At 41.1% G+C, this 18,443-nt stretch overlaps 1 protein-coding gene across 3 annotated transcripts; it reads left to right on the forward strand.

Moving 5' to 3' along the window:
* The first annotated feature begins 954 nt into the window (after nucleotides 1-954).
* On the forward strand, nucleotides 955-14,100 carry Gm28455 (predicted gene 28455). Of its 3 annotated transcripts, NR_165829.1 has the most exons (6): nucleotides 955-1,154; nucleotides 3,019-3,145; nucleotides 7,325-7,417; nucleotides 9,862-9,971; nucleotides 10,940-12,159; nucleotides 13,075-14,100. NR_165829.1 is itself a non-coding variant. In NM_001378647.1 (5 exons), the coding sequence occupies exons 1-5, from the start codon at nucleotides 1,152-1,154 to the stop codon at nucleotides 11,927-11,929; spliced, it is 1,323 nt and encodes a 440-aa protein (NP_001365576.1). In that variant the 5' UTR covers nucleotides 955-1,151; the 3' UTR covers nucleotides 11,930-14,100. The 3 variants fall into 3 exon arrangements, 2 of the variants coding, with proteins under 2 accessions (NP_001365576.1, NP_001365577.1); NM_001378647.1 differs by having other exon boundaries at nucleotides 10,940-14,100; NM_001378648.1 differs by having other exon boundaries at nucleotides 955-985; nucleotides 10,940-14,100.
* The last annotated feature ends 4,343 nt before the right edge of the window (nucleotides 14,101-18,443 follow it).

Below are 18,443 nucleotides of genomic sequence, written 5' to 3' on the forward strand. Positions count from 1 at the left end.
GGTACAGCGATTCACCAACCTGAGCATGAATAGATTTAAACAAAGAAGAGGCTTTTATGCCGCTACTGATGCCAAAACTTCATCTGGTACTCAAGATCCCCAAATGTAGCCCTCAGCCACATTAGGTCAGGAGTTTATAAAGGAAACAAAAAGAGCATCAAGTTACACTCACCAACGCTCCCCTCTTCTGAGATCCTACAGGTGTGTATCGCCAGCAAACTGAGCTTTGCTTACAGAGGCAGAAACAGTGGTTAGCCTTGGGACCACCTTGCATAAGCAACAATTTTGTTAAAGTTGTACAAGACCAGAATTTGCCAAAACAGCCTTTAACATTTGGAAGTCCAATTTTGCTCTGTAGTTAAACTTATGTTTAAAACATAAAGCTAGCAATTAGCATACCTAAAGTTTGCCACTAAAAGCCATCTCCCTTACAACCTTAAGGGTTTTCTTTTTAAAGGAAAGCATTTTACATTTGACACCACCAGGTGTGTGTGTGTGTGTATATATATATATATATATATATATATATATATATTCTCTTCTAATTTGAATATGACAGAAAAGGAAAAAAATCTGAGTTTTTACATATTAACCACGAAACTCTCATTCTCTGTGCCACCCGGTTTTTGTTAAGGCTGATATTATTTCCACTTATGAATAAGACACATTTGTATATCAACATTAGCTGATATAATCTAATGTAGGTTACCCTCGAATATTCAATTAATTGTGGAAAAGCTTCTGCCTTAAAATACCCCGTTAGCAAAAACTGGTCAGTCTTCCCATGAGGCCAGAGTGCTTGCTGAGGTAGTGTCCTACAACCTCTCTGGCTTTTCTGTGCAATGCAGGTACACTCCCTTGCTTCTCTAGCCGTCCACACAGGAGTGCAAAGCTTGAAGCCCCGCCCAGTCAAAAAAAGCACTGTTAAAAGAGCCTCCAATCAGATTCCCTGACAGACAGGGAGCTGGCTTTGTTCAGAGCTAAGGTACTCTTTTCTTCTCTCACTTCTCCCACCCACCCCAACCCGCCTTGGGATCTGTCAGGCCCTTCTCCATCTTAGTATCTGGGATTCTCTGCCTCTTTCTGTCCTCAGTGCCGATCCCTGCTGAGGGAAGCTCCGTAATTAGGACCCTGGCGTCCAGGAACCAGAAATGGTGAGCGCATGGCGTCCTGACCTGGGCTCAGTGTTGGCACACCTCACCTTCCTGCCTGGCCCCTCCGGACGGTCCCGTCCAGCCAGGCACTGGTGTCCTGCCAGGGCTGATGGGTTTTCGGGCACCTGGGCCGGGGTGGCCGTGATAGGCTTTTGAGAGTGGCCTGGCCAAGGCGTGCTGCGGAAAGAGCAGTCGTCCCTGCATCTAGGCCAGTCCGTTCCCGGACTCGCGCTGTGTTTTCTGCTGGGTTCTGAGTGCATCTCTGCGTGTGTGTGTGTGTGTGTGTGTGTGTGTGTGTGTGTGTGTGTGTGTGTGTGTGTGTCTGTTTCCATGTCTTTGTAGTTTTTGAACCGGACTCTCCAAATTTAGGTGTACGAGCGCCGGCCAGCAGTATGGCTTTGCTGTCGCGGACTTGTCTTTAGTTCCCAAGCATGGAAATGCTTCCCGAGGAGAAGATAGTGGCTGATTGAATCTCTGCCCCTCCACTTACTCACCATACCTGGGGAGGTGGGTCCAGGGCTAGCTGCACCTAGGCATGTGAACGGACTCTGTTTTACACCTGCTGTCGCTTCATCTTTGTTTAATTTAAATTTTTTTATTTTAAAATGACATTTTTATTTTACATGTATATTTTACTTACATGTATGCTTGTCCATCACATGAGTACCAAGTGGCCTTGGAAGCCAAAAGAGGACATCAGATCCACTGGACTAGAGTTACAGTTGTAAGCCACCATGTGGATGCTGTGAATTAAACCTGGTCCCCTGCACCAGCAGACAGTACTTTTGGTTGTTGAGTTCCAGCCCTGTTCAATTATTTTTATGACATGACCAATCTATCACATTGGTGATATAGCTGTACTGATTTTATATTCTCCCGCTTTAAATATTATACATATGTATAATGTGATTTGACACACTTACCCAATTGTCTCTTCACAACAAATCTCTCTAGTGTGCGTGTGTGTGTGTGTGTGTGTGTGTGTGTGTGTGTCCCATCAGGAGCAAAGGCCCCTTCCCAGTGACCACACTACCAAGAAATAGGATGCCGCTCCAAGATCTATTAACTACCTAGAGCTCTATAGAGGGAAGTGGGGCCTTATGTGCCTTCTCCAGCCACAGTTGAATGATGCTGGGCCTTGTCTTGTGAAGTGGGCACTGCAGGTGTGAGTTCCTGGGTGCAATAGCTGTGTCATGTCTGACGCTGTTTCCCAGAACTACGTCCCATTTGCTGCTCTTACACTTTCCATGCCTGCTTCAGTGGTGTTCCCTGAACCTTGGAGGGGGTGAGAATAGACGCCCATGGACGGCTGAGCAGTCAGTGGTCACTTATTCTTGGCATTCTGCCCCGTGCCAAGTCTCTGTATTAACTGTTTCCTACTGTTAGCAAGCTTTCCTGGCCAGGACTGAGACTAGTGCTACATCATTTAACAGTTTGTACAACAGAGCTAGGCTTCCCTTTAGCCGCACTCTTCCTTTCAAACACCTGTACTCTGGAAATCACAGTGGCAGGAGGTTGAAATAACTGATCACATTGGATCCATAAACAAAGGACAAGAAACAAATGCCCCCCCTCTCTCTTTCTCTCTTTCTCTCTCTCCACTTCTTAAAACTCAGCACCCAGCACTTGAGAGAATAGCATCCACAGTGGATGGGTACTTCCATCTCAGTTAAACTACTTTTAAAAAATACCAACCCATGCCAACATAATCTAGACAATTTGTCATGGAGGTTGTCTTCCATGGTTCCACGTCCTGTCAAGTCTTCAGGGAAAACCATACAGAGAGGATAGTGAAACCACATTGAGAGAATCTGTGTTCTCAAAGCTGAGTACTTGTGGCTTAAAAAGAAATGTGTCACTCCAGGGTTCCGTGTCATTTGAGGACATTGCTGTGGACTTCTCCTGGGACGAATGGCAGCATCTGGATGTGGCTCAGAGGACTCTCTACAGGGATGTGATGCTGGAGAACTACAGCACTCTCCTGTTCTTGGGTGAGTCTGTGCTCTGACCCTCAGTGCCAATGACAGCGTTGGATGGTAATTTTAGAATTATTACTGACTTTGGAAGGGGAGGACGGGGTGTTCAAGACAGCGAGTATCTGAATAGCTAGGTCTACACGAGAAAACCCCGTCTTGGTGGGCGTGGCTTACTCATTACTTCCATATGCATCTCAGTAAGTACCCCCTGTCTTCTGCCCATTCCCCTCTCCCCTACATGTTTTCAGCGTTCTGAAGATTGCTGGGGTTTTTATTTTGTTGTTGTTGTTGCTGTTACTGTTGCTGTTTTGTTTTTGTTTTTTTTAATTTTTCTCACTACTACTGCACAGTAAACTTCACTTGCAAATAAGATAAGGGCTGTCCAGTGTTGTTTTGTTTGTTTTTTTTGGGGGGTGTTTTGTTTTGTTTTGTTTGTTTTTGCTGTTGGGAGTGGGCTGTTCTATGACATATTTATATTATGTTTTTTATTTTCCTGGGCAGACATAAGGAAACTTCTGTTCACAAGTATGAAGTGAGAAAATAAGCCAAAAGAAAGGTTTCATCAATTCCAGTTTAGACCATAAGTGAACTTCCTGGGATCCTTAGGGAACAAGGGCACTCAGACAGTCGTAGCACCAAGAGGTCCAGCCCTACTCAGGTTGTACCTAGTGCTAAAAGCCAGTCCTGAATGGAATGCTGACCGTGTTTATGACAACCCTGTATGGAATTTTCAAGAGACTCACAATATTATCATCACCCCAGAGCTAGGTATTCACTTTATGGTCCAGTGTTGCCATGACCATGGAATGGAATCTCCTGCATTTCACCATAGCTACTGGACTTTAAGCTCAGAGGAAATGACAGCCCTATAGCTTCCCATAACTCCCTCCAGGGTGTACATGTCACTGTATGACTTCATTTATTTCAGTGAATAGTGTTAGTCTATGTGCCACAGTAGGTAGTTCTCTACTAGCATCTAGTTTCTAGTATCTAGTTTATCTCAGCTTGCACACTACATAGCTGAGGTTGGCCTTTAAATGTGTGGGTTTTTTTTTAAAGTATTTATTTTATGTGTGTGCCTGAGTGTATATCCGTGTGTCTAGAAGCCTAGGGTGTGGGCATCAGAAAAGGGCATCAAATCTCCTGGAACCGGAGTTACAGATGGTTGTGAGCTGCCAGGTGGGTTTGGCAAACCGAACTTCAGTTCCCTGCAAGGCCATTTAGTCTCTCTACCACGGAGCCATGGACTCAGCCCCCCTTGCCCCCCTTTTAAGTTTATTTGTTTTTTTTCAGATAAGAATTTTCTTTGTAGTCCTGAGTATCCTGGGACTCTATAGAGCAGACTGGCCTAGAATTCAGATTCACCCACCTCTACCTCCTGTTGGATCATATAATATTTATATATATGCCTTCAGGGATGACTGTTTGGCACTAGACAAGGACTGTACTCATCTTGACTACTTTGTTTGTATAAAACAGTTGTGCGGCTGGTGAGATGGCTCAGTATAAAGGTGCTTGCTGCCAAGCCTGACCACCCAGGTTCAATCCCCAGTACCAATAGTGTGGAAGTACCTGCTAATAGTTGTTCTCCATCTTCCACATGTTCATATTCTTCCACACACACACAAATACATGTAGTAAACACATTTTAAAAGTGGGCTTGCTGAGCCTAAATAGTTGTTGCTCTCACCAAGGACTCAAGTTGATTCCCAGCACACACGTGGTGGCTTACAATCATCTCTAACTCCAGTTCCGGGTATCTGATGACTTCTTCTGACCTCTGTAGGCACTAGGCATGCACTTGGTGTATATATGCATACATGCAGGAAAAATCCTCACACACATAAAATGAACTAAATCTAAAAGAAAAGTTGATTATTTGATTATTGCTAATTGGTAAGCGGCTTATGTAGTATGACTGGGATTCTGCATATAATTTTCAGCCTAAATGAAAAACAAGTAAATAGTAACAATAATGAACATTTAAATAAAATTTCCAACATAATATTTGTATTGACTATTTGGGAATTTTACATAATGCACCCTGATCATACTCAATTCTCAGTCTTCTCAGGACTCCCCACACCCTTGTGCCCTTCCCCCAGAAAAGAAAAGTGGGGGTACATCAGGTCAAGTTTTGTTGCCCGTATAATCGTTGGATCATGGTTAAACTCCCAGTGGCCAGCCCCTTAAAGATAACTGAGTCTTTTCCATTGCCAACCCCACCAGAAGTCCTCAACTGCGAAGAGCTACACATTAAAGTCCTTATCACAATTTTAAAAGGCTCTTTTCAATAGCTTCCTGCCAAGACTTTTTCTTTATGGAATGTTGGGGGTGGAGGGACTTTCACAGAAGCCTTCAATGTCTGTTAGGAACCTAAGGTTTTCTCGTTACATTATCATTTATTTATAGGTAAGCTCAGCTTTACTTTCCCTTCTGCTTTGGGTGTTTTTGTTTCTTTACCTTATCAGGCATCCGTGTCTATAGACCTTATTACTAAAATCAAAGATTGGGGAAGGATCACATCCTGCTGGGTTCCTAGAGGAAATCCTCCCAGGCTTGCTCCACTCGCCCAGCTGTGAGCTATGGCTTTGGGGTCTGTAGATAGCCAGGTTCCAAGCTATATTTTACTGAGGTTTTTCTCTGAACAGAACAATACCTTTAATGCGTCTATTGCATGCATATGGCTATTTTTGTTGTGTTGGTGGTGGTTACTTGAGACAGGGCCTTCCTATGCAAACCTGGCTAGTTTGGAAGTCACAGAAATTGACTTGCCCTGACTCCTCTGGGATTAAAGTCAGGTGCCACTATATGTAGAAGTATGGCTGTTTATCCCTTAGTGAATGGATATGTTTCCCATTTCCATATGGTGAGTGCTGCAGTCCTAGTATGGATCACACATGACCATAGTGTCTAATTGTTTGATGTGCTGGCTGGTTTTCCATTTTATTGAGAATGTTTGTGCCTCTGTTCCCCCTTGGGTTCTTGTACCTGTGGCTTGGTTGCTGTGTCCATGTGAAGCTTGGAAGTCGCTATAACGCTGGGGAGTATGGTGACAGCGAAACACAGGGCTAAGGGATGTTCTTGTATATGCAGCATTACATCATCACCTTCTCTCCCTCCTCCTCCTGCTCCTCTTCCTCCCTCTTCTCCATCCCCTTCCCCTCCAAGTCCCTTTTCCCCCTCCTTTTTGATTTTTTTTTTTTTTTTTTTTTTGAGACAGGGTTTCTCTTTGGAGCCTTGGCTATCCTGGAACACACTCTGAAAACCAGGCTGGCCTCAAACTCAGAAATCTCTCTGCCTCTGCTTCCTCCTGAGTGCTGGGCTAAAGTCATGTGCCATTACAGCCCAGTTTAGGCTTTCTTCTAAAGTGTTTAGAGTTCTCCTTGTTTTGCCTGTTTGAGTATAATTTGACACAGAGTCATTTGCTGGTATGTGACTTATCTCTCCAGTTTTGTTTTGTTTGTTTTGTTGTCTTTGTCTTCTAGAAAACACAGGGGAAACATTTTCATATCAATGATCATGTGTGTATATTGACTGATTCTTATATTTTATTGATTTTTAAACTCTGCCTGGGTTATTTAATTTATTTATTTTTGAAAAGAATCTTACTACATGGCCCTGGCTGGCCTAGAATTCATTACATACACCAGGCTGGCCTTTATCTGAAAGTGATCGGCCTGCCTCTTCCAAGTGCTGGGATTAAATACATGCTTTGCCATGCCTAGGAGTTTATTTTATTTAAAACATTTTAAATTTTTATTTTCATTTATACCATGTCCATTCAGTTTGGACAGACAGAAAAGAGTGTCCAATTTGCTGGAACTAGACTTACAGGTGGTTTGTGCCACTTGATGTGGTTGCTGGGAACTGAACCCAGGTCGTCTGTATGATTAGCAGGTGGCCTTAACAACGGAAACATCTCTTCAGTCCCTTGTATAATTTGTAGTAAATATTCTTTTCTTTTATTGTGTTTCCTCTTGTATTCATTTCTGTTTTCTTAAACTTTCTGGAAATCACCAAGCTGTTTGACGATGATATTCCAGTCAGTGAAGAATGGAAGTGCCGACCCTCTAAGGAAACTTTCTGATTCACTGACTCACAGGTCCTGAATTAGATCTGCTGTCTTTCATTAGTGTTAGTGGACTGCACCTAACACTTTTGCCAAACTTGTTTCTTCTTTACCACTTACAGGACATTGCATGACCAAACCTGAGGTGATCTTCCAGTTGGAGCATGGATTTGAGCCATGGCCTGTGGGAGACTCCTCTGTCTGCAGCCTTGCAGGTTAGTGAATGCATACGGAGCAAAGGAGGGCAGCAGAGCACAGTTACCATGCTGGTCTTGTTGAACTTTCTCACCAACTTACCTAGCCCTGACCGCTTCATTTTGGAGTTTCTGGAAAGAATTAGCTGTATCAACCCATCACCTAGTTTTTGGTTGTTTCTAATGTGTTTTCCTCATAGGAAAACATGCAAGGTTTTGGCTGAATATGCCCTATTGTTGATGCATATCATTAATGAGGCCATCTATTAGTCAACAAGCAGCACCAAGTGGTAGGGTGAGAACAGAGGACTTAGATTAGACCCTAGCAACAAGCCCAAAGCTGCCACACTTCATTGGCTCTTAATAGATAGTACTCTCAGAGCAGACAGATAAAAATGCCCTCCTCGCCAACCTCCTTACTTCATGGTTAGTGTTTTTACTTTATTTCTTTTTTGATTCAGTTCTGTTTTTATATTTGTTTTCTTCCTTGCTGGCTTATATAACTTTGTATTTTTTATTTTCCCACCAGATTCATTATCTCCTGTGGTTTTCTGTTCCCCTTTCATGGATTTCTTTCCATTTTTATTTTTGTTTTTATTTACCTGTTACCTAACCCTCTTTTCCACTTTCCTTATTTGTCTCTCTTTCGTTTTTATTATCTCTTATACATTTCATCTTTTTGTTTGTTTGTTTGTTTGTTTGGTGTTGTGGTAAGTCTCCAACCCACATAAACCTGTGCAAAGAAAACACAACTCAATTAACATGAATACAAGCTGCACGCCTAGATTGGGCAGATCTACCGCTACACAACCATCTTCCCCATGTAAGAGACCCCTTAGAACTTGCGGTTTCTCTAGGCCAGGAGCTTCTCTCCACTTTCCTTCCACCTCCTCCTCTCTCCCTCCTTCTCTCCCAAACTTTCAGCTCCACCTTCCCTTCTCAAGCCTAATTACCAGCTCTAGCCTTTATTTGACAAATTAAGGTGGGGAGAAGGTTCACCTGAAGTCACCTAGGTACTGACTCATTCCTGGTTCGAAACCCCTCCCAAGAGAGCGGAATTAACATCAAAATACAAGCAGCCCCAGGGCTATCTGCCACAGGTTGGTTTTTCAAGACAGTGATCATCTTGATTGTCTCTGTAGGCCAGACTGGCCTTGCACTGAGGGATCCACCTGCCTCTGCATCCCATGTGCTGGGACTAAAGGCCTGCCCCAAGAGGCCCATGTGTCCATAAAGGCTCAGTAACAGGCTATACAATCAATATAGCAAATCTGCAGCTTTTCCTCCCTCCCCTTTACGGTAATAATTAGTTCTACATCTTATATGTGCCAGCCAAGTTCAGTAATTCTGAGATAGGTCTTCAACCAGGACAGTAACTATGTTTTTAAGCAGCATCTCATGACTTTTCTCTCTTGGGGAGGATCATCTTGAATTTCTGAGATGGGTACTATCCTGCATAATTTATGTGGTGCTGAGGATTGAAACCAGGACTCTGTGTGTGCTGGGCAAACACTCTACCAGCTGAATTTCAGCTTAGATTTCAGTATCTTTTCTACATATCAATAGTGGACATGGTAAGAAGGAAATGAAGAAAACAAAGTAATTTAAAATTGGCTCCAAGTAACCCTAAGCCACCTAGGAATATTCTAAATAGTGTGGACAGTTAAACCTTTAACACTGGTCAAACTGAGTTTAGCATGCTGGCTCAATAGATAAAGAGGCTGGAGTTTAGTCACTCACACCAGTATGGTAGAAGCAAAGAGCAGACTTCTATGGGTTTGTTCTCTGACCTCCACACATGTGGTATGGCATGTGTGCATTCTCACATATAGACAAATAATGTAACCTTTTAACAGAAAATTGAGGAAGACAATAGAGTAATTAAAGATGTCACATGTTCACATATTAATTAGTTTAGTCAAAATGTCTTAAGTAGGTTTGCCAGTATTCATTCAATATAGGATTAATATTGTGAATATATGAAAAAATAACCCATATACACAATTGTTGATAATAGAGAATTATCCAGCTACTGTGGAGTTTTTTGTCAGATGTGAGACATAGAACGGCTGTATGATGCAAGTATCCCATGCTGGGTAAATGCACGATGGGACCATGGGTGCAGTGGCCGCCCTTCAAGTGCCATGCTTATAATAACCAGTATACAGTGTCATTCTCAGTGCTCCTCATTGGAGTCATCAAAAAGATGACGATAATTCCAGATGTACTGTTTAACTGAAAAGAATCAGATTGTGCTGGGCATGGTGGCACATGTACAAACATGCCTGGTGAAGTCAATCAGTTTATTCTAGTCTTCAAGAAGAGCTAAAATGAATACTGTTATCATAAGGCAATATTATTTTATACTTTTCATGAGGATAAGAAGACACACTTTTATGTTTGAGTTACATGAAAAAGGATTTCAGAATTATTCATGAACAATGATATTTTTAATATCATTTTAGGTATTCATAAAAAGTCTGCCTGGAACGAGACTGGCCAGGAAAATCACAAAGGGCATTTGTGGCAAGTTGAAATTACCAACACCCAGACATCAAATGACAAAATTGTTGGAGTAAGTAAAATATTTAACATGAGCTCTTACCATATTTCATATCTAAACATATATGTTGGAAATTACTTCGTAAGGTTTCTTCTAGAACTTAACCCAAATCAAGAAGACAGCTCAACGTGTAACAGGACTTGTGCTCCTTATGGTGGATAATGAAGAAAAGCCCGGAAACTTGTTCTCTGAACTTCGTGTGTGCGCTCTGGTGTGCCTATGCACACACACACACAAACAGAAATGTAATTTGGAAAATAAAAGAAGTACCTTAGGCCTGGGAAGATTGTTTGCTTGGTGAAATGCTTGATGTAGGAAAGCATGAGGTCTTCAGTTTGGATTGCCATCCCCAATATGTAAAGCTAGTTTGGACAACATGTATCTTTAACCAGTGCTATGAAAATAGGAGAGATTGGAAACACTGGGGGTTGCTGCTTATCATTCCTTCCAAGCTAGGAAGCCTCAGGTCTAATGAAAGACCTGATCTCAAAATAGACAGTAAATGGTGATTTATGAAGACACTGAACATCAACCTCTAATAACCTCACACATGCACACACAGACACATATGCACACAGAGATACATTTAAACATGTATACACAAATGTACCCTCATATACAATTAGAAAGGAACCCATGGCTTAGTGTCGTTGTCTACTATGTAGCTAATAAGAGCCAGTGGGAGAAGAATGTGATAAGTTTAATAATATTAGAAAATTATTCTGACATCATGATCAAATTAATTTGCCAAAACCTCAGTCAAAGTTCACAGCAATATTTCCAATATATTTGAACAGGTATGTTGTTTTACATAAAGGTAATACACATTATTTACAAATGATTTTTTTATTTTAAAGAGATATCTGGGAACCTCAGTAAATATTTGAAATCCTTATATATTCCAAATCAAAAATCAGAAAGCACATTCTAGGAAAAAGCCCTGTTACTATATGAGCTATAACGAATTCCTCTCCTTCAAGGCAGACCTGAAGGTGGCACAGAAGATCCAACAAGGGACAGTATCCTATGAAGATAAAGGATGTTTGAAGACATTCTGCCAGCAGTCACAGCACACAAGGAGTCAGATGAGTTACTCATGTAAGAAAAGCGTCCAATGTAAGTCGCCTCACAGTAACTGTCAGAGGCTTCTTAGTGAGGAGACGCAGCACACACACAGACAGCGCAGGAAGTCACACCTGACTGAACAGAGAAGTCACGAAGGGGAGAAGCCATGTGAAAGCTCAGGACGTGGGAAAGCTTCCCACACCAAGCCTCAGCGTCAGGCCAATCATAGTGATGAGAAGCCCTACAAATGTCTAGAATGTGGGAAATATTTCTACTACAAGTCACAAGTCATTGAGCATCAAAGAAGTCATACAGGCGAGAAGCCTTATGAGTGTACAGAATGTGGGAAATCTTTCAGCTATAAATCCCATCTCACTGTACATCATAGAAGTCACACAGGTGAGAAGCGTCATGAATGTACAGAATGTAGAAAAGTATTTTACTATAAGTCCCAACTCACACAGCACCAGAAAAGTCATACAGGGGAGAAGCACTATGAATGTATGCAATGCCTGGAAGCTTTCTTCTTCAAAAAACAACTTACACATCATCAGAAAACTCATAGTGCTGAAAAGTGCTTTAAATGTAAAGAATGTGGTAAAACTTTCAACTGGAGGTCCAACCTTGCTGTTCATCAGAAAATTCATAATGGGGAGAAGCCCTTTGAATGTAAACAATGTGGAAAAGCATTTTACTGCAAGTCCCACCTCACTGTGCATCAGAGAACTCATATAAATAAAAAGCTCTATCAATGTTCACAGTGCAGGAAAGCATTCTACTCTCAGACACAGCTTGCTCTACATCAGAGAATTCACACTGATGAGAAGCCCTATGGATGTAAGCAATGTGACAAAACATTCTACAGCAAGTCTGGGCTTACTGCACATCAGAAAACTCACATGTAAAGAGTGTGGGAAAGCATTCTATAACAAGTACTTGCTCATTGAGCATCACAGAGTGCACACAGGTGAAAAGCCCTATCAATGTACAGAATGCAAGAAAGCATTTTTCTCCAAGAAACATCTTTCTCTACATCAGAAAACTCATGCAAGTGAGAAGTCATTTCATTGTGCAGAGTGTGGGAAAGCTTTCTCCTGGATGTCACACCTCACTCAGCATCAGAGGATTCACACAGGTGAGAAGCCCTATGCATGTGAACAGTGTAGAAAGACTTACTACTTTAAGAGACAACTCACTCGACATCAAAGAACTCATACACACGAGAAGTCATGAGGTATAAATAATGCAGGAAAATGCAACCTTTCTGTGTATGAAAGAGCTCAAACAAGGGAGAATCCCTGTGGTGAGTGTACCAGATACAGAAAATTTTCTCCCTCATGCATACCTTACTCCAAGTCAGATGAGAAAGCCTAAGAGTGTAAAAATGTATGAACTCTTACTCAAGTGTGTAATCAGAAAGCTTGTAGGTGAGGATGATTAAAATAAAAACTGGAAATTTTCTAGTGTGAGGCAGGTGTTAATCAGTCAATGAACATATACTGGAGTCTGTCTGCAAACATTGTTGGAAGGCCACATATACTGTCTTGTAAGAGAATTCATACATGGGCTGTCTCCTGTGAAGTTAAAACTATATAAAGGCTTTCTCATTCTTCAAATTCCCTTAGTATATTGTAGGTGAGTATTGTAGAGTGTAAAGAAGAGAGGAATGCTTTCCAGCACTAAGCCCCATCAATTCCTACCTGAAAGCTTTTACAAGTGTGGGCCCCATGAAATTAATGAAAATAGACACTTTTTTTGTTTGTTTTTTGTTTTTGTTTTTTTGTTTTTTGTTTTTTTTCAAGACAGGGTTTCTCTGTATAGCCCAGGCTGTCCTGGAACTCACTTTGTAGACCAGGCTGGCCTCGAACTCAGAAATCCGCCTGCCTCTGCCTCCCAAGTGCTGAGATTAAAGGTGTGTGCCACCACAGCCTGGCGAAAATAGACACATTTTGAGGCAGAAATTGGGCCTCTGCATTAGCAACTTCTCATGTGATATGCCAAGTAGAGCAAAAAGCAAAGTGTGATATATTACTCATGCTTTCAATTCTAGGCCCTGGTACTGCAGGTTTGGTGCAACTCAGTGACTGAAGATTGAACTTAGCAACCTAGGCAGGTTCCACTTGATAAAAAGCAGAAAAGCCTTCTTGAAGTGCTCATGTCATATGACGACATTGTAACCCATGTGTTTCAAACCCTAAGAGTCTAAAGAGTACCAAAACTTTTAAAGTGAACTTGGAATCCATCTGGCATCAGAAACCCAACAGAGCTGATTAAACCGAGGATTCTACTATGAAAACATACTTCTGTAGTTCATGTGACTTTTTTTTTTTTTTACGAGAATTCACCAACTATTAGTGTAAGTATTCTAGAAACAGCATTCAGCCATGCTTCCCCAGGCTAGGGCCTGCCCTCAATTTTGTTCATGGGATGAAGTGATCACTGGAACCTGTTCACGCATATCAAAGCTACAAGGTATATAATGGAGTTACCTGCCTAACTCAGAAGCTCAAGCGCCCTGCTCTTATGAGCCTCTTAGCGATTTCTGCTTTCTCAGCAAGACCCAAAGTTGTTTTCTTCCTTTCTGGATCCTGTAATACACTTTTACGTGTTCTGTTTTCCTATCCTCTTCACATCTGTAAAGCTGAACTTATTTCAGGAATCCACATGGACCTCTTCTCCAGGAAGACACAGGACTTTACCTGGAACACCGTTAATACTTACGGAGTTACACTACCCATTCCATTGCTCCAGTCAGGGAAGTCTTGCAAACACTTGATTTCCTGTAGAGATCTTAAGGTTTCTTTTAATCCTGATTACAGTTGTTACAATCATTATCTTCCTTCATATAAATTAAACTATGTTGCCAATTTTATTCAAAATTACTTTCATTATCCAGCTAATCCTGCAATCCATGCAAGCAATACCTTTGCCACTTTCCCAAAAGGTCCATAATACCTTCTGATACTCTTTGGTTCTTTTGGGGGACTGCTGGGTTTCCCTGCATTGATGCCTAATTGGACTGATGCTGATTAACTGGGAACTTTTCAAATAAACCAGATTGGGGGCTGGAGAGATATCTCTGTGGTTAAGAGCAGTGGCTCCTTTTTTTTTTTTTTTTTTTTTTTTTTTGATTCCTAGAATACACACAGTGGTCAGCAACTCTATAAATACAGTTTCCGAGGATCTTCTGGCCTCTGTGGACATCAGGTATACAGGAGATACAGACATACATACAAGCAAGACATTCATAGAATCTTACAAATAAACAAAATTTGCAATCTTATTACTCCTTTTAGCACTGTATAACTAAATATACACATCTCTTTCCTTATGTGTCTTCTTTTTGTCAGTTGAGGATTCAGTCCTATCATATATTGAACTTTTAAGCCAAGTCTCTATTTGTATTAAGGCTATCAGCCACATAAAATAGTCTATTATCATGACAACAGTCATTATTCTATGACATAAGACACAAGGGATTTTTTTTTACAACACCCCAAATGCCCACACAACATTGAGGCAGGTATATCAATGTACCTGACAAAATTTTTAAGTAAAATCTCAGTTTCATCAACATAAAGACCTGCTTATGTTAGACCTATATTTGAAGGGTTTGTATCTCCTTTAAAGCTATCAAAATTGTGTCTCATGGGCTGGCGAGATGGCTCAGCATCTCTCTCTCTCTCTTTCTCTCTCTCTCTCTCTCTCTCTCTCTCTCTCTCTCTCTCTCTCTCTCTCTCTCTCTCTCTCTCTCTCTTTTGAGACAGGGTTTCTCTGTGTAGCCCTGGCTGTCCTGGAACTCACTCTGTAGACCAGGCTGGCCTCAAACTCAGAAATCAGCCTGCCTCTGCCTCCCAAATGCTGGAATTAAAGGCATGTGCCACCGCTGCCCGGCTCAGCTTCTCTTTATTGGCTTCTGGTACTATAAGTTCTTAATGTCATCTTTTAAGAAACTATTTCCTAAATTCTTAAAATATAGTTATCTCTTTCTTAGAGTAATTAAGTAACCAAGAACAGCCAATTCCGACGACCACTGAATCATCTCTCCAGCATAGGTCTCTCTATGTAGACCAAGCTGGCTTAAACTCACCAGATCTTTCTACTTCGTTGCTTGTTTGCTGGGGTTAAAGGTATGTATCACCATACCCAGCAGGGATTTCTTTTAACAGAATAAAAATTAATCAATAAGGTAACTAACAACTTCAAATATTAAAATCAAAGAAGTAAACACCCTTCCCCAATAAACCACCCCAGAAGACAAGACAAATGTGTAATATATACAATATGAAAGAATTTGTGTGCAGGGTTAAAATCAACCACATACATGCATTATAATCAGAAAATAATATGAGTACAAAATACACACACACCACACACAGAGAGAAAGACAGAGAGAGAGAGAGAGAGAGAGAGAAATTTACAAGATGAAAGACCGTACATGACATTGATCCCATCTCTATGGTAACAAGGGGCACAACTTCAAGTAAATGGGTTCTCAAATTTACTACATGTTCAAAAATTAGTCTCCTGATGATCAGACCAAACCAGGTAAATTATGAATAAATCCATCCACACCTTGAGACAGTTACAGTTGAGAGTAACTCATTGAACATAGCTGGCTGTGCTGAATCTAATGCAGTCTGGACTTACCAGCATAACCCTGCAACCCTTACATTACACTTCATAATCACCTTCAGTTTGGTAAAGCAGCTTGCTGCAGCCCTTTGATTCTTCCCTGGGTAGAAATCATATGTAAGGAGAAGCTGCTCAAGTGCTGGGTTGTAGCAGATTTTGCCTCTCTCGGCAGCAGATGGGGTGGGAGCAGGCAGAGAGAGTAGAAGGCTTGTAGGGTTAATGCTCACATGTAGGCAGCAAGACACTAAGTTGTATTATAAATATTTAAACTGTATTGGCCTAGGAGAGAGCTGCTTCAACTTCTATGCACTTACAACTCTGCTTTGTCTGAGAAAACTTCACCTAACTATAAAAATACACCCCATGATATGTATTTATAGAAATCAAATATTTACTGATAGAAAGAAATTTACTTAAAAATTGGGGGAGGGGGGACTTGCGGAGGGGAACTGGAGAGATAGATGGCTTAGCAGTTAATAGTACTTGATGCTCTTCTAGAGAATCTGAGTTCAACTCCTAGCATCCACATGGCAGCTCACAACAGTATGCAACTTCTTTCTCAGGTGACCCAGTGCAGTCTTCTGGTCTCAGTGGGCAGTAGGCATTCATGCACACAGACATACATGCACACAGACATACATGCAAGCCAAATGCCCATGCACATAAAGATGAATCCCAAAACATGTTTTGAATAGTTAAGAAAATAAAAATAGTTTGGGACACATGAATAGACTCATAGACAAAAGGACACATGAATAGACTCATAGACAAAAGGTGAACGCAGATTTGCAGTCTCATGGTGTGGATTTGCTTGGTTACTTTTTAGATAAAATGAAGTCATGGTTGAGTATTTCATTTGATATGCAGGGCAGAACATCTGTCATGTTTTTCAGAGTTTATATTTTCATTTTAAATTCATCAGACTTGAAAAAAACAGTTTGTCATAAATATGTTTGAGTGTTTTCCCTTCGTGTATGTAGGTGTACCACCTGTTTGCCTGGTGTTTGAAGAGGTCAGAAGGCATCAGATCTCCTACAAATGGAGTTACAAATGGTTGTGAGCCACCATGTGATTCCTGGAAACCAAACTCCATGTCCCTTGCAAGAGCAAGTGCTATTAAACATTGAGTAGTCCTTTACTGCTTTATTATTCACATTACCAATTCAGACTGTGAATGGACCAAAATTGGCACAGGACACTCTAAGACCAAGTTCTCAGCACAAAGTAGATTTATTTGCCCCACAAGGAACAAAGGACAGGTAATAAGACAAAGCAGGAAAGAGATAAAAGAAAAGAAATAAGGGGACAGGAAAAATGGGAGGGGAAGAAGGGATATTTGTTCTGGAATGACAAGGACTACCTCTGGATAGAGAAGAGACATACATGGCCCATGGGAAAATTGCAATTTATAAAAGGTAAAAGATAATCCCTGTGCTAAGATGAGCTAGTTTTTATTGGACATATTAATTAGGGTCACTAAAAGTGGCCTTTGATTGCTGTACTTCAGTACTTTGATACCTGGACCTTGGTGGTCAGCCTCTGGAGGAAGAGGTGGCCTAAGAAGGTAGCTAGCTTTAGGAATGTAAGTAATTCAACTGTTTGGCAAGGTAGAGGGAATGGAGAAAGGGCAAGTCCTGCCAAGGCTGTATTTGCCATGCTGTGGCCTACTAGAGCTGTTCAGACTGCACTACTAAATTAGACAAGACCAACTCAAAAGAAGCCTAATGTTGCAACACCAAGCAATACACACAGCACAGGGCATTACCTACCAGCTTCTTCGCCCAGTGAGTTGAAGTGTATTAAGTAGACTAGGGATATTTGCAACAATTGTACCAACCTTTTATGAAACTGAAGGTTGGTTTGCACTAATCATAGCATTGTTTCCTTAATAGCACCAGTCACAAAATCCCCCTAATAGTTCACCACAAGGGTCCACTCTGATCTCAATGAGAATGGTTGCAAGATTATCTAGACTTTAGATTTAGATTTTATTGAGGCTCCTGACAGAAAAAAAACAAAAAACAAACAAACAAAAAAACCAAAAAACTGATGACTGGAGATGGCACTCAGGTTATGGAAGGCACGCACAGAATGAATATGGCCCTGGACTCTATCTCCAGCTAACTGAATAAGTTAGTTGGGACAGTGCATAAGTGCAATTTTACCAATTGGGACATAGAGGTCCTAGGACCAGAAATCCAAGGAGGATTATCTCACCCATCACTTACAGCATGCATGAAATGTTTATACTACTAGTTTAGTATAAATATAGTCTGGTCTGAAGTGTGACAGTTCTTTGCTCAAGGAATCTAGGGTAATAAGGGACATTCTAGCAGCTGCCAGTCAGAAGTTCAGATTGCCCTAATATCTTGGTTTCTTTACAGGACAGTTAGTATCAGTATGAGTGTTCAGAATTAAAATTTCAAAGAGCATCCCACTAATGGCACTAATAATCCTAAGAGTATTTTAACAGTGATGGACACAGCCCTGGTGTTCGTGAAGAGATAGATTTATTTCATCTCTAATCGGTTACTGTGTGACATTAACATTTTAAAAAAATGAAACAAAGCAACAATAACAAAAAATCTTACACTAATGTTCTCTCTAATATTTAGTAATGTGGAGGCAGGAGGATCCTGAATTCTATTAGATCATGAACTTGTAGATTTAACACCATCTCTGCAGGCTAGAGAAATGAAGTTATGCTCCCCGCCAGCTACTCTGGCCCTTATCCTACAGATGTAGCAAGAACCTGTAGACAAATATACTTCCTTATCTCTGCTG

Source organism: Mus musculus, chromosome 7, assembly GCF_000001635.26.
Source record: "Mus musculus strain C57BL/6J chromosome 7, GRCm38.p6 C57BL/6J".
NCBI classification, from domain to species: Eukaryota; Metazoa; Chordata; class Mammalia; order Rodentia; family Muridae; genus Mus; species Mus musculus.